Raw genomic sequence first — 14,350 nt, 5'->3', positions numbered from 1 at the left:
TGCAATATTCAAAGTTCCAACGATATTTATTAATTAATGAAATCTATATCCCACCCTTCCTCCCAAGTGAGCCCCAGGTAATAAAGCATTTAAAATATCTGAATGCATTTCCAATAAACATGTAGACCATCCAAAAAATGCTCACACCAGAATCTCACAGAGTTCATTGATCTTCCTGAAGTCATTGAAGTTTTCTCCCTTGTACGTAGATATAGAACTGTAAGACTACAATCCCACAGACTCTCACAGAGGAATAAACTGCCTCTCTCCAAAAAACCCACCATAGTGGGTTTTCTTTCCCTTCTGCTTTTTGCTTAATGGCTATGATGCTTTGAATTTTATTACAGTTATCTCATTCAGATACTATGTGTTCTGAGGCAGTCTTTAGCTTAAGTTAGCTTCAAGAAAAAAAAGTATATAATGCCAACTTGAGAACACACCATAGGCTGTACTTTCTCAGTGAGATTCCTTTTAAAGAATGTGTGTCAAAATGAACAGAATAAGGGAGCTATTTCATACCTTTGATCTTCTCATACTATTTGAACTATACATTTAATCCAGTACATTCTTTTACTGCACTACAACATTTATCACCAGGAATGTCAGGAGGTAAATTCAATATGGTACGTGTTGTGTATTGAGTCAAAGGATTTTATCTCTGTATTATTATTGTCTGTATTTGCATTAGGATAAAGTAACTGCCTTTTGGTTCCAGAGGGTACAGCTACTATTGGTTCATTTAAGCTGCTTTATTTGGATCCTCTGTCTTATTGGTTTCCTCCAAAAGGCAGCACTGTGATTGCTTGATATTGTTCCCTCCAAAATGTATTCCTTTCTAGCTAGTTCCCTGTCCCTATAAATATAGCCTTCCTGCCCTCAGAGTCAGTCTTGTTCACTTTAATAAAGAGCTGTTACTAGAGAACTGTCTCCAGCATATTATGTCAAGAGAGCTGAAATCACAAACCCCACGTCACAACAGTACAGTGTTTAGGGCATAGGACTAGAGAGTGAAGGGCCAGTTTCAAATCCTCGCTCAAACTTCAAACCATTGGACTATCAGTTTTTCAAAGGCCATATTCAAACCATAAATTTATAGCACTATGATGCCACTTTAAGATGTATTGGCTTCTACAAAGAATTCTGGAAGCTGCTAGTTGTCAAATGTAGTGAGCAATTTCTCTTCTAAGAGAAAATTGTAGCTGTTAGGGGAATGGGGTCTATGAAAACTGCTGAACAATGAAACCAGATATGCCAGAATGGAAATAGAAAGAGGACAGAAGATGATTATAAAAACAAAGAGGAACTTGATATAAAGAGAAAGTAGTGAGAGAAAGAACCGATAGGAAGACAACAAAGATTGTGTGCATAAATAAACATATATTTAAAAAGAAAAATTATTGAATATCCCCGTGGAGATTCCCTTGGTTATGTTAACTGCTTCTGCAGCCTGAGTGAAGAAAAGCACAGTCTTTGCTTTTCTCTACTCAGATATATCCCCTTTAAATAAATGGAAATATTAAATGAAACAGACAGAAAATAAGTTCTTACACAAGCTCTTCAGGCAATGCAGATAGGGGTTCTTCAGTGAAATTTGCTGAACTGAAAATAAAGGAACCATGAGAAACTATGCTACCAATGATGAAATCTCCTGGCTGATTATACATGTGAAGTGGGCGTTGTGGATAGTGAACCCTGCACTTAAAAATATGAGACTCCAATGCCATGTGAGGAAACAGAGCCAGCAGCAAAACCACTAAAACCACCATCTTCAATGCATGGGGCAAATTTTCAATCTAAACACAGATTCCTCTGTTGTTTGCTACTGTACAATCATTAGAGTTTCTGTGATGAGAACTTCTTGCCTCAATGACAGTTCATTCTCTTCAAAGCCCTGAGCTTCAGGGTCAATTGTGCAAAGAATCAGAGATCACAACAGATGGTTGTCCTTGGTCCCCAGCCCCCCTGGCTGTAAATGGTGGCGGACATATTTGTATACTCTTCAGTGTCTTTGCAATTTGTTTTGTTCATGGCAACTGAAATTCTACAGTGGGCTGGATAAGCACTAAAATTGGTGCTTTTCAGAATTAATGAATGAGGAAATCTCCTGTTCAGATCTGGGGATTTTCCCTGGGAATTGCTATGGAAAACATGTTTGTCCACATACATTCATAGATGCCATACCAATTGAAGCTGGAAAAAGGCACTGCAACCCACCAGGGTCACTAGGGCCCCTAATGATTAATCCAAGAGTATCCCCAAGCTATGCACCTGCTCCTTTAGAGGGAGTGTAGCCTCATCCAGGGCAAGCAGTGGGCTTGTCCTTTGGATACAGGAACCAACTATGCATGGAACACCTGTCTTCCCAAGATTCAGTTTATTGGCCGTCATCCAGATCGCCACTGACTTTGGACACTGGCCCAGACAATCCTGAGCTAAATGAACCAACAAGGCAGCTGTTTATGCTCCAAATGCAGCCCACAGGTCATGAATGAAAGCCTGCAAGGTGTTAAAATAAGGGAGTGGCTGTATCAAAATCCCATGGAAAATTAGGGGTTTGAAATCCTTATTGCACAAACAGCTCCTGAGTTAAGAAATGGAATGAGGCAGCTGAGCAAAGTGGGTTCTTTCCAAACATCTCAAACCCACACAAGGATCTCTGAAGCATTTCAAGTCAATTTCTTTTTAAAAGAAAAACCTTTCTAGGTCAGGTTTATCATAATTTAATTTGGATATGACTGAAGAATAACCGGTGAAAACTAAATCCTAATAAACAGAAGCTGAATGTTTGGGGGTAGGGGAATAAAAATTCAAATAACAAACACATTGTTTTATAATATGTTTAATATATAGAAAGCATAAAGGAATCAGTAAGTAACAGACACTCTCCTATCAAATCATCTTTGCGCTTCATTTCTGTGACTTTTCATACCAAGTGTGAAGGACCCAATTGTTCAGCTGACAATTAAAAAAAGGCCCAAGCTTGTTTTTCCATCATAAGGCTGCTCCTGCCTTATGCTTTTGCCACTTTGAAAGTTCTTCCGGCTAGGAAGTTATTATCAATGGTTAGGCGAGTGTGCTGAATTCACAGATAAAACCAGGCCACAGTTAAAGCAAACCCCAAAATCATCAGCAACATCGTCATGCTTCAGATTGTGGTTTTTTGGTAGTAAAAAATCCTGCTCATTTTGGCTATACAGTGGTACCCCGGTTTACGAACAGTCTTGTTTACGAACTATTTGGTTTACGAACTCTACAAAACCAGAAGTAGTGTTCCGGTTTGCGAACTTTACCTTGGTCTACGAATGGTCTACAAACAGAATCCGAATGGTGGAAGGGCACCCGCAGTGGCATGTCTCATTAGGGAAAACACGCCTCAGTTTAAGAAAGGATTTGATTTAAGAATGGAGTTCAGGAACCGATTAGGTTCGTAAACTGAGATACCACTTTAAATATTCCCCTACTGGAAAAATGCATGCACACCCCAAGTGCAACATGGAACTCTTTGAAATCCTTATTGCACAAAGCTCTGCTGCCTGCCATTCCTTCCCTCCTTCTCTGCCCCCCAACCTGTGTCACTGGAGCTGCAAATTGTTTCCAAGCTGTCACCTCTGACATTGATTCTTGACCAGAGGAGCAGTTGCTAACCTGAAATGATTCCTGCCACCCACTAGAGCAGGAAGAGACAGGAGGAGAAAGGCTTAGAATCATATAGTCATAGAACTGTAATGTTGGGATGTCCGAGGGTCCCCTACTCCAACGCTATGCAATTTAGGAATCTCACCAAAGCATGCTTTCCAAGGTCTCACGAGACCTTTGACCCTGACTTCTGGTGGCACCTCAAGTCAAGTTTCAAAGCCAGGGGCTGTGCATGATGCCACGGCATCACATCATAGTATGACATCATGATGACATGCTCACTGGGCACCCATAACTTGGGGCCCAGGTCGCCTCCCCTAACAGATGGCCACCCAACCTCTGCTTTAAAATCTATGAAGGAAAGTTCAGAACCCCCAAGGGAGTCCCTTCCACTGTCTAACAGTTCTTACTGTCAGAATGTTCATCTTGTACATTTGTTGCAATCTCCTTTCTTGTAGCTTGAATCCACTGGTTTGAACCCTACTCCCAGGAGCAGGAGAAACCAAGCTTGCTCCATTTCCATGTCACAGCCCTTTAGATATTTAAAAACTTGGAGTTTGTTTTCCATTCTTGATCTACTCCCTACAGATCCAATGCTACTGACAGTGGATTAGTATGCCCATAACCCACTCGCTACCTTCCAAGAAAATGATCCCAAGGAAAGGGAATTGCAGTCTGGAAAAGGCAACTTGAGAGAAAGGATTAGGAAGTACTTGAAATTCACTAAAGGGACACAAGGAAGCAACTAGAGGGAATGAACCAAGGTTTCAGTAATCTCTATGCTAATGCACAGAGTATGGGAAACAAGTCAGAGGAATTGGAGCTATTAATACAAAATGACAAATATGACCTAGTAGGAATTACTGAAACATGGTAAGATGATGTGGTCGAAAGAAAATCAGAACAATATGTTCGACACCAACTTGGCCTTTTCTTACTCCTTAGCCTTTTTTTCTCCCAAAGATACCCTGCAGGTAACAGAGGTTTAATTTCAGAGTTTTCCTTCTTCTAGATGAGTGGCTTTCCCAGGTTGATTAGCCCCATGACCATTGGACTGAATAATGGTTTCATCAGCTCAATCCACTGCAGCCTATCCTAACTCCCCAAGGTTTTGAGGCCCATTCGCTACCATCAAGTACCATCACCTTTGGACCCAGCTAGTCCAAGCCACTCCCGGGGTGTGGCCGCTCTCACATGCTGGCAGCTTCTAGAAGCCATTGGTGAGAGCTGAGTGCAGGGTGGGGACCAAAGGTGGATAAACTATGCCAGTAGGTACACGACGTGTCCCTGACCAGAGGCACCCCCCCTCCCCTAACACCCCATTCGCTTCCCAATAAACTTACTCTTTTCCCTGTGGAGGAATGGGTTTTCAGTTCAGTGTTTTTTCAATTGCCTTAACACCACAATTCTATGCATTTTCAGACAGAGTTGGATGTTATTGAATTCAAGGGAAGATATTCTCAAATAAGTGTGTATAAGTTTGCAGCCCCTGTAGGTGTACTTTGACTGCCATTCTAGGACTGATCACTGCAATGACACAGTAAATAGGAAGGGGGGGAGTTCTTCAGGTAATTCCTGTGGGGCTTCTTTAGTGAAGGTTGTTGGAATGCAGATGAAGACACATGAGAAGCAATGTCACTATAATACATTCACTTCCTTCTCTGGGGCATTGCATTTTTTAAAATAAAAAATGTGTTTATTTAAGCAAGAACATATACTTCAATAACACACAAGAAGAAAGAAACAAAGAACAAAAATACAGAAAGGAAATGAATGGACACTTGCATTTTGGGTTCAGATCATAGCTGCCAAGTTTTCCCTTTTCTCGTGAGGAAGCCTATTCAGCATAAGGAAAAATCCCTTAAAAAAGGGGATAACTTGGCAGCTATGGTTCAGATTGGAGTTAATGCATGGTAAAATTATCAGGGTATAATATCACCTGAAGATTATCTTAAAAATAGATAACTGAACATTTGGGAAAATTAATTTTTTAGGCATCTCATATAATGGGGTCAATATAATACAACAAATTATTATAGGAAATCCTGTTTAATTGCTGTGTTTATCATATTTTTTTGAAAATTGTTTTTATTCTTGTAGGTAAAAGAAGAGAATATGGACTGGGTAGGAATCAGTTGCATCCATATAGATCTGAAAATTGCAAGTGCAATCTGCGGTTTCGTAGATTGGATTCATTCTTCCAAGTGATTTCCCCCCAACTATGCAGAATTAGACAACAGTGAAATGTGTATAAGGCTTAACAGGCATGCACACATATTCTCCTGTATCGGCAGAAAGAAACATACACATACTCCCTTTTGATTTGCAAAGGCCTTCCTTCCTTCCTTCCTTCCTTCCTTCCTTCCTTCCTTCCTTCCTTCCTTCCTTCCTTCCTTCCTCATTTTACTTCCTTATTAGCTGCTCCCTGTTGTTCAACTGAGGTCTGAACACAATAATATAACATTTGGGGGAAAAGATGCAACCCAGCAGTCCAGCACCAGAGGCTAAGATAGAGAAGATCTCCACAGCAACCATGTATTTTCCCTTGGTGCTCAGGTAGGAGGGAATAAAGGATAGCCAAACACTGCAAAAGACCAACATACTGAAACTGATGAATTTGGCTTCATTGAAGCTGTCAGGTAATTTCCTGGCAAGGAAAGCGGCAATACAACTAATAATTGCCAGGAAGCCCATATAGCTCAGAACAACGTAAAACATCATCACTGACCCCTCATTGCATTCTAGTATAATTTCTTTAGACACCGAGTAACTGTCTACATCTGGAAATGGGGGAAAGGTTGCCAGCCACACCGTACAGATCCCTGCCTGGACAAAGGAGCAGGAAAGAACTATGGTGTTGGCCAATCTCTTCCCCACCCATCTCCTCATCCTGGATCCAGGTTTGGTGGCCATGAAAGCCAGAACCACAGTGATGGTTTTTGCCAATACACAAGAAACAGCCACTGAGAAGATGATGCCAAAAGTGGTTTGTCGTAGGTGACATGTCACCTTCTGAGGTTGGCCAATGAAGAGCAGTGCACAAAGGAAGCAGAGCAGGAGAGAAAGGAGGAGAGTGTAGGTGAGGGTCCTGTTGTTTGCAATGACAATTGGAGTGTCATGGTGCTTCATAAATGTACCCAGCACCAGAGCTGTGATCAGAGAAAATGAAAGCGAAAAGCAGACTAAACTGATGCCCAAAGGTTCTTCATAAGACAAGAAGCTTATATCCTTGGGAAGACATGCATCTCGGTTCTTGCTTGGATAGTCTTTGTCTGAGCATTTATCACAGTCACTCATATCTGGAAAAAAGAAAGACACAGTCCCCAATTCATATATAATTCCATCACAATATAAGCCTCTCTTTAAGCCAGAATATACATTATGTGTTCTTTGATCTTATGTCGTGGTGGAGGCCTAATTGGTGTAGAGCTACATGGGGCTGAAGCAGAATCTTGTGCTGCAAGGGTATCCATATGGTATTATACAGTGTGTTGTATTTCAAATATGAGGGGTGCATGAAAGTTGTAATATGACTTAGGAATTGAAAAAACCATTTGGTTAAGATGATTTAGTTTTGCATGGTAAGTAAAATACAGTGGTACCTCGGGTTACAGACGCTTCAGGTTACAGATGCTTCAGGATACAGACTCCGCTAACCAATAAATAATTCTTTGGGTTAAGAACTTTGCTTCGGGATGGGAACAGAAATCATGCGGTGGCAATGGGAGGCCCCATTAGCTAAAGTGGTACATTAGCTAAATAACAGTTTCAGGTTAAGAACGGACCTCCGGAACAGATTAAGTTCTTAACCCAAGGTACCACTGTATGTGTAAAAATGCAGGACGTCATTAAAAGTGAATTCCAATTACTTGTAGTTATATTATATATTAATATTATATTTTTTATTATTATTTAGCATCACGTGACATTTTGAGAAGATAAAATAAAACTTCTTTGGCTTTGCAAGAGCCATTTATGTACTTTTCAATCAAATGTAGACTTAGCAAACTAAATCACAAAGATAAGAGCAGATTTGAATTCCTCACATCAAAATTTTTGTTTCATTGCATAAGATGACATGTCCTAATGTGCTATGGCAGATATCATCAGAAAGGCATGCTAAATTCATCCCATATTTGTGAAAGAGCAATGGTATCTGGTGAGGCAGATACTTAGGCAAAATGGACCCTGTCCTGAATGGTGGTCAAGTGGGAGAGATCTCAAGGGAAATGATGACGTACTGGCTGAATACATATGGTTACTGAATATAAATGGTACATACAGACTGCCATTGTTTGGTTGTGGGATTAAATCACATATGTGCAAATTCAGGTTCTGCCATTAAAGTGGATTTGGAGCTCTTGTACAAGAAGCCCCCGGCTCAAAAAGCACAGACTTATAACAATAAGGAAATTGATTGGGAAGTACACTGGAACATTTAATATTGCATTTACTTGATGCAACCTTTTCTAACATCCACACAAACTAAGCAGAATGAGTACACAATAAACAGCTGTGTTTGTCTAGCAAACGGGTAGGCAAACTAAGGCCCAGGGGCGGGATCTGGCCCAATCGCCTTCTAAATCTGGCCCACAGACGGTCCGGGAATCAGCATGTTTTTATATGAATAAAATGTGTGCTTTTTTTTTTTAAAAAAAATCATCTCTGGGTTATTTGTGGGGCATAGGAATTCATTCATTTTTCCTCCAAAATATGCAGGTGAAACTTGGAAAATTAGAATATCATTGAAAAGTGCATTTATTTCAGTAATGCAGCTTACTATTTTTTATTTTTTCATTTAATTTTTACAAATACTTAATTTTCATTTAATTTTTACAAATACAGTGGTACCTCGGTTTATGAACACAACTGGTTCCGGAAGTCTGTTCATAAACTGAAGCGTTCATAAACTGAAGCGAACTTTCCCATTGAAAGTAATGGAAAGTGAATTAATCTGTTCCAGACGGTCCGCGGAGTAAGCATTCATAAACTGAAGCAAACTTTCCCATTGAAAGTAATGGAAAGTGGATTAATCCGTTCCAGATGGGTCCGCGGAGTACTTAAACTGAAGCGTTCATAAACTGAAGCATGGGTGTAATTGGTTCCGGAAGTCTGTTCATAAACTGAAGCGTTCATAAACTGAAGCAAACTTTCCCATTGAAAGTAATGAAAAATGAATTAATCCGTTCCAGATGGGTCCGCAGCGTTCATAAACCGAAAATTCATAAACCGAGGTGTTCATAAACCGAGGTTCCACTGTACTTATTTCCACAGAAATAAAACAAATAGTTACAATAATACAAAAATAAACATTGCTATTACATTTCATTAATTACAGTTCATTTAAAATTAACCCGCCTAATGACAAATAATTACAATTACAACAAATAAAGGCTTGGCATATCTTGCTTTGCATGTCATGCATTTATCTCATATATTGGTTTCACCTTTTAAGTTGCGTTACTGAAATAAATGCACTTTTCGATGATATTCAAATTTTCCAAGTTTCACTGTAGTCCGGCCCCCCACAAGGTCTGAGGGACAGTGGTTCAGCTCCCTGCTGAAAAAGTTTTCTGACCTCCTCCTCTAGCACATTCAGCTTTTTTAAAAAAAACAAACAAACACACTCCTTATAAACATTGTGCACACAAATCAGGATGAAGGCTCCATGAAGAGATTGTATGGAAGTGATCTGAGGAGTGCTTGGACAAGTTAGTCATGGCTAAATGGACAAGTTAGTCATGGCTTAATTTGTCCCATTCCCGTTAAAGGAAGCTCAGTGGAAATGCTGCATCTGGATCCAAATTTCTCTTAAGGTAGAGAAAAGAGAAATTTCTCTTAAGGTAGGCTTCCGGTTCCAGTCTGCCTTAATGGAGGCAGTTCCCATGACAACGGGAGATGGTTGGCAAAGGAAAAGCAAGGATGATTGAGGGTAATTATCCTTGTAAGTTCCCCTCAGGGACAGGAGGGAACGGGCTTCACTCGCAATTTGTATTGGTACCTGGCTCTCGCTCCAGCATGGAATGTGGAGGCAGGGAGGCACTGAGTGCAAAAGCACTTCACCTGTCGTACACCCTCCTACACTGCCATTAAGAAGCAGAGGTTCTCCTGTTAATTAGAGCTTAATTTGGACTAAAGTACAGGGGCATGCTAGAAGAGATGAGATCACAAACTGCGGAACAGAACCAGCTGCAAAGTCATTAAGGTTTGAATTTGGTGCAAAAGACGGTGGGAGGTGGAGGGGAGCCTACAGTTTCTTCGCTACATTTATGATTCAGCAACCATCGTTTGGATGTTAGTTAAAATTAAATTCGTGCAAGTAAGGGAAGAAATTGGATAATAGATATGGAATATAACATCAAACGGAACTGAGTTTGTAAAAAAGGGGGGGGGAAGGGAAGGAAGTGCTATTTTGAAAAGGTTTACAATGGAAACTTAGAGCTGACTCGTCCTCATCCTTTGTTATTGACAGAGTGAACTGAATAACGGACTTGGAATTTAATTTAATTGGAAGAAAAAAATGATCATTTATCTTCAGTTGGAGGAAAGAAGGAAAGGTGTCTGTGAACTTAAGGTTCATTAATGAGTCACCTGCAGTTTGACAGACCAGGCTGAGAGGAAAAATGGTGAGAACAGGTTATTTATTGAGACAGGGTGACTTTTGCAGCTGCTGTCAAAGTTGCAAAACAACAAAGCATGGGAAAGAGTGAGGGAGAAATTTCCGGAACAACAGTGGGATATCAGCTGCACCCAAGGCATGACGGATAAGAAGCAACAACCAGGAGAAAGAAAGAGAAATACCTTGCAAGGACAGGAAGAAACACCACAGACAGAATAATTGCGACACACAAGGATATAGTTTGAGTTCCACACTTTTTATAAATCATTTTATGTGTCAACATGAACAGAAGTTATTAATAGGTGGCCGCTTGACCCCAGCATTGCTCTCTAGGGATGTGGGCCTGTCACAATGGGCCATAACAGCTGCCCACCCCCTGACTGCTTAATAAGACATTCTCTAACATACATCCTTTAAACATCAATGGAAGTACTGCTTCTGTACCCAAATTTCTGCATATTTCTCTTACCTTCCTGGTTTGAAATCTTTCCCTCTGGGCATGGGATGCAATCATAGCAGCAAAACGGTTCCCCTTCCTTCACTTTCTTCCTTGATCCTGCATGACAATTCTCAGTACAGACAGAAAGAGGCCGAACCTGATCAGAAAAAGAAGCAGAAGCATGATATTTATGAGAATAATGAGTCTGGAATCAGTCAGGTTCTGGGGAACTTCTCTATGTTACTAAGACGTCACAGCATTTCAATAAGGGGTTAATCAGCTTTGCATAGAGTGGATTCATATCTGTTTCAAAACAGTGAATAAATAGCAGATATCATAGATATTTTTAGAGATCACACAACATTACAGTGCATTTGGGAAGAAAATGATAAACACATACACATCCTAGACAAATACATTAATTTACATCTAGTAAAAAAATGAGATCTTTTCATAAGATTTTTTTCTGATTCTCAAGTGTACTTTATTTTAGACATCAAGGCAAATAATCATTTAAGAATGAATTTCTTTTGAATTAGCTAACAACGTGACTCTACCTGGTTAAACCACCTGGGCCATGTTATGGCATCTTCATGAAGGGTGAAGGCTTGGTCTGGAGGAGCCTCAGGATCCATCCTCCCAACTTTTACCCTATGAAAGGACTGGTTGGAGGAAATAATCCAGTTGATAATGTCCAGACTAGATATTACCTCCCCGTTCTGATTGAAGGACACTGTGTCTCCAGCACTGTTGTTAAACGAGACACCTCTCAGAAAATGGTGGAGCTAGATTGAAAAGAGAGAAGGCAAGCATTTAGCAAAGGGTGGAGTTGAATGTTTCAAAAAGAGACCTAATGCAGAGAGGGGAGTCCCACAGCCTGCAACATACATGTAGCCTATTTGGGCTTCGTGGACGGCCTGCAATGTCCCCTTTTCTCCACTCCCCATTAGCATTGCATGAAGGCTTAGGTGTGTGTGTTTTGGAATTCTATTGGTATTAATATGGAGGAGGTGTGTGGCTTCAGCCCAAAATGGCGTAGGATCAGTAAGGATAGGCTTCAGGTAGAGACGGAATGCTTCTCAACTTTTCCTCCCAAAGTGCATTCCTATCAACAGGTATGCATGCCCCATTTAGTCTTGAAAAGAGCCTCATATTGCAGCCAATGAATGAGACAATAACTGTATATTGCGGTGATAGAAAAGAAATGAATGGGTGTATGTGTGAGTAGGTTAATAATCTAGGAGTAAATAAATGTCTTTCTGTGCTTCTGTGGCATGGAGAGTGTATATATGTGGGGGGGAAAGGGTGAGAGTGTACTGGACCATCAGCATACCTCAAAGGTTCATACCTGAACAGTTTTGAAGTACAAGAACTGAAGGAAGCTTCATCCTTCAAAGATTGCAGGCAGGGATGCTACACAGATCACCAGGGAAGGCAGGGAGGAGGAAATATTTGTTAGGGAACTTGAACACTAGATATTCACAAGCCACTTGTGGATTTCTTGCCCCTTACCTGCCAAAACTGCTGTTTCTGAAGCTTCTTTCTCCCTCCATTCACCATTTGTGATTGTTTGAGTATTGCTAAGGACATGGCATGTAAAGCATGGGCTATGGCAAAGACAGCATTGTAGATACTGTAGGTTTGACCGTGCACAGTCATTTCAAAGAGAGATGCAGGAAGGTTCTTTAAATTCTCAATTCCTGTGCAGATATGACCCATCACATCTCCCTGAACGCGATGTGGAAATAGACAGCCAAAGGCTTGTTGCCAGAAATCCCAAATGAAATCATCACCTTTTGCATTGAAAGGGTTTCGGTCCTCAACATACTGATGAAATCCTGGGAGATTATTGGAATGAATTCTGAAGATTATGGCACCATTGAATATTTCTGCATCCCAATCCCGTTGAAAGGCTAAGGAAATGAACTGAAATTGGGCTGTCGATATCCATACTTTACCTTTTACATTTGTTTTCGTGATCCCAAGCATTGATAGATATGGAAGCCATCTCAAAATCACAGTGCTAGAAGCTTCTGTGTAGGCCACCACAACATTGGCTTTGGTACCCATCACTCTATCATGTATTTTTGCCCCCTGTTGCATCATGGTGAGTCCTTCAGTGAGAAAACTAAATCTGGGAATTCTTTCCAAAAAGGCAAAACAAATACCTCTGTTAGAAAAGAATGGGAGCACATTTTGTACAAATCTTTCTCCACTGTCATTGTCAACCACAGCAACCCCAATCCACGTCCACTTGAAATGCAGAAGCAAAGAAAGAATCCCTGCAAACTGGTGGCCTTCTTGGGGGGCCATCTGGTAGAAAGGTAGTCCTGGGGTTTTATCATTCATCACTGGAGCCGGGCCATATATGAGCTAAAGAGAGGTGTGTTGAGAGAGAGAGAGAGAGAGAGAGAGAGAGAGAGAGAGAGAGAGAGAGAGAGAGAGAGAGAGAGAGAGAGAGAACACCGTCCATTTATATAGGTAGCAGTGTTAAGCATGGTGAATTTCACTTGATATGAACATTTGAACATCCATATAAATAGTGCATCTTTAGCATCAGGAAACATTATCAGAGTCAGTTCTGATCAATCCTGAATTACAGAGCAATAGGATATACAGATAAGGATTCACATAAGGATCTCATTCTGCATCAGCAATTACCCGATTTCTTTTTAAAGCTATTCACAGTATTTTTAATTGAATGACTGGTATAGCATCTAATTCTCCCTCAGTTAAAACCAACTTAATTAGTTTTTGAACTTTATGGTTTTGCTTCAATGAAAGCCAGGCTCTGCTTTATACAGCATCAGGATCTGTTTGATAAAGTCATTCTCCAACAGATGAACAGCTAATAACAGGGCCTGTGATTCAGCAGAGGATGCTATCTATTTAAAAATCCATTAGGTAAAGGTAATGGGACCCCTGATGGGGTTGCAGCGCTCATCTCACGTTATTGGCCGAGGGAGCTGGTGTACAGTTTCCAGGTCATGTGGCCAGCATGACAAAGCCGCTTCTGGCAAACCAGAGCAGCACACGGAAACACCGTTTACCTTCTTGCTGTATTTATCTACTTACACTTTGACATGCTTTCGAACTGCTAGGCTGGCAGGAGCTGGGACCGAGCAACGGGAGCTCACCCCATTGCAGGGATTAGAACTGCCAACGTTCTGATCGGCAAGCCCTAGGCTCTGTGATTTAATCCACATCGCCACCCATGTCCCAATTTCAAATCCATAGCTTGCCTCAAAAATGTAGTGCTCATATTCAGTTCTAATCTATTAAAATCATGTTCCCGTTATAAGTTTCTTTGTTTTTCAGTTGTGAATTAACTGCCTTCAGTTTGCATAATACATGTAAAAGAAAGAAAGAAAAAGAATAATTTATCTGATTATTCCCAATAAACACATTTCTGTTTCTAAACAGCATAATACAAGCTGGAAGAAATAAAGAAAAAGTATGACTGGATTACTGAATTTCCATATTCCACTCAGAAGCATGCATAGGTGTCCTACCTGTGGAATCTTATAAATATCCAAGATAGTTGCCACATGAAGGGAGACCTGGGCATCAAGACCCCCAATGACAGCTGTCAGATTATTCTGCGTATCACATATATAGTTGGGGAGAAATTTCTCCAGTGTAGATAAAAGCAGCAT

The 14,350-nt window shown here is 40.6% G+C and overlaps 1 protein-coding gene across 1 annotated transcript; it reads right to left on the bottom strand.

The window, feature by feature from the left end:
- Positions 1-6,039: 6,039 nt before the first annotated feature.
- On the bottom strand, positions 6,040-14,350 carry LOC118095471 (vomeronasal type-2 receptor 26-like). The gene is made up of 3 exons (XM_088655970.1): positions 14,207-14,350; positions 10,725-10,851; positions 6,040-6,935 (listed from the first exon to the last, which is right to left on the bottom strand). Exons 1-3 carry the CDS (start codon positions 14,348-14,350, stop codon positions 6,040-6,042), a joined length of 1,167 nt encoding a protein of 388 aa, XP_088512096.1.

The sequence above is a fragment of the Zootoca vivipara genome, chromosome 12 (genome assembly GCF_965207765.1).
Source record: "Zootoca vivipara chromosome 12, rZooViv2.hap1.1, whole genome shotgun sequence".
In the NCBI taxonomy this organism is placed as follows: domain Eukaryota; kingdom Metazoa; phylum Chordata; class Lepidosauria; order Squamata; family Lacertidae; genus Zootoca; species Zootoca vivipara.
The sequence above is the reverse complement of the archived record's forward strand: the minus strand, read 5'-3'. Positions and strand labels throughout refer to the sequence as shown.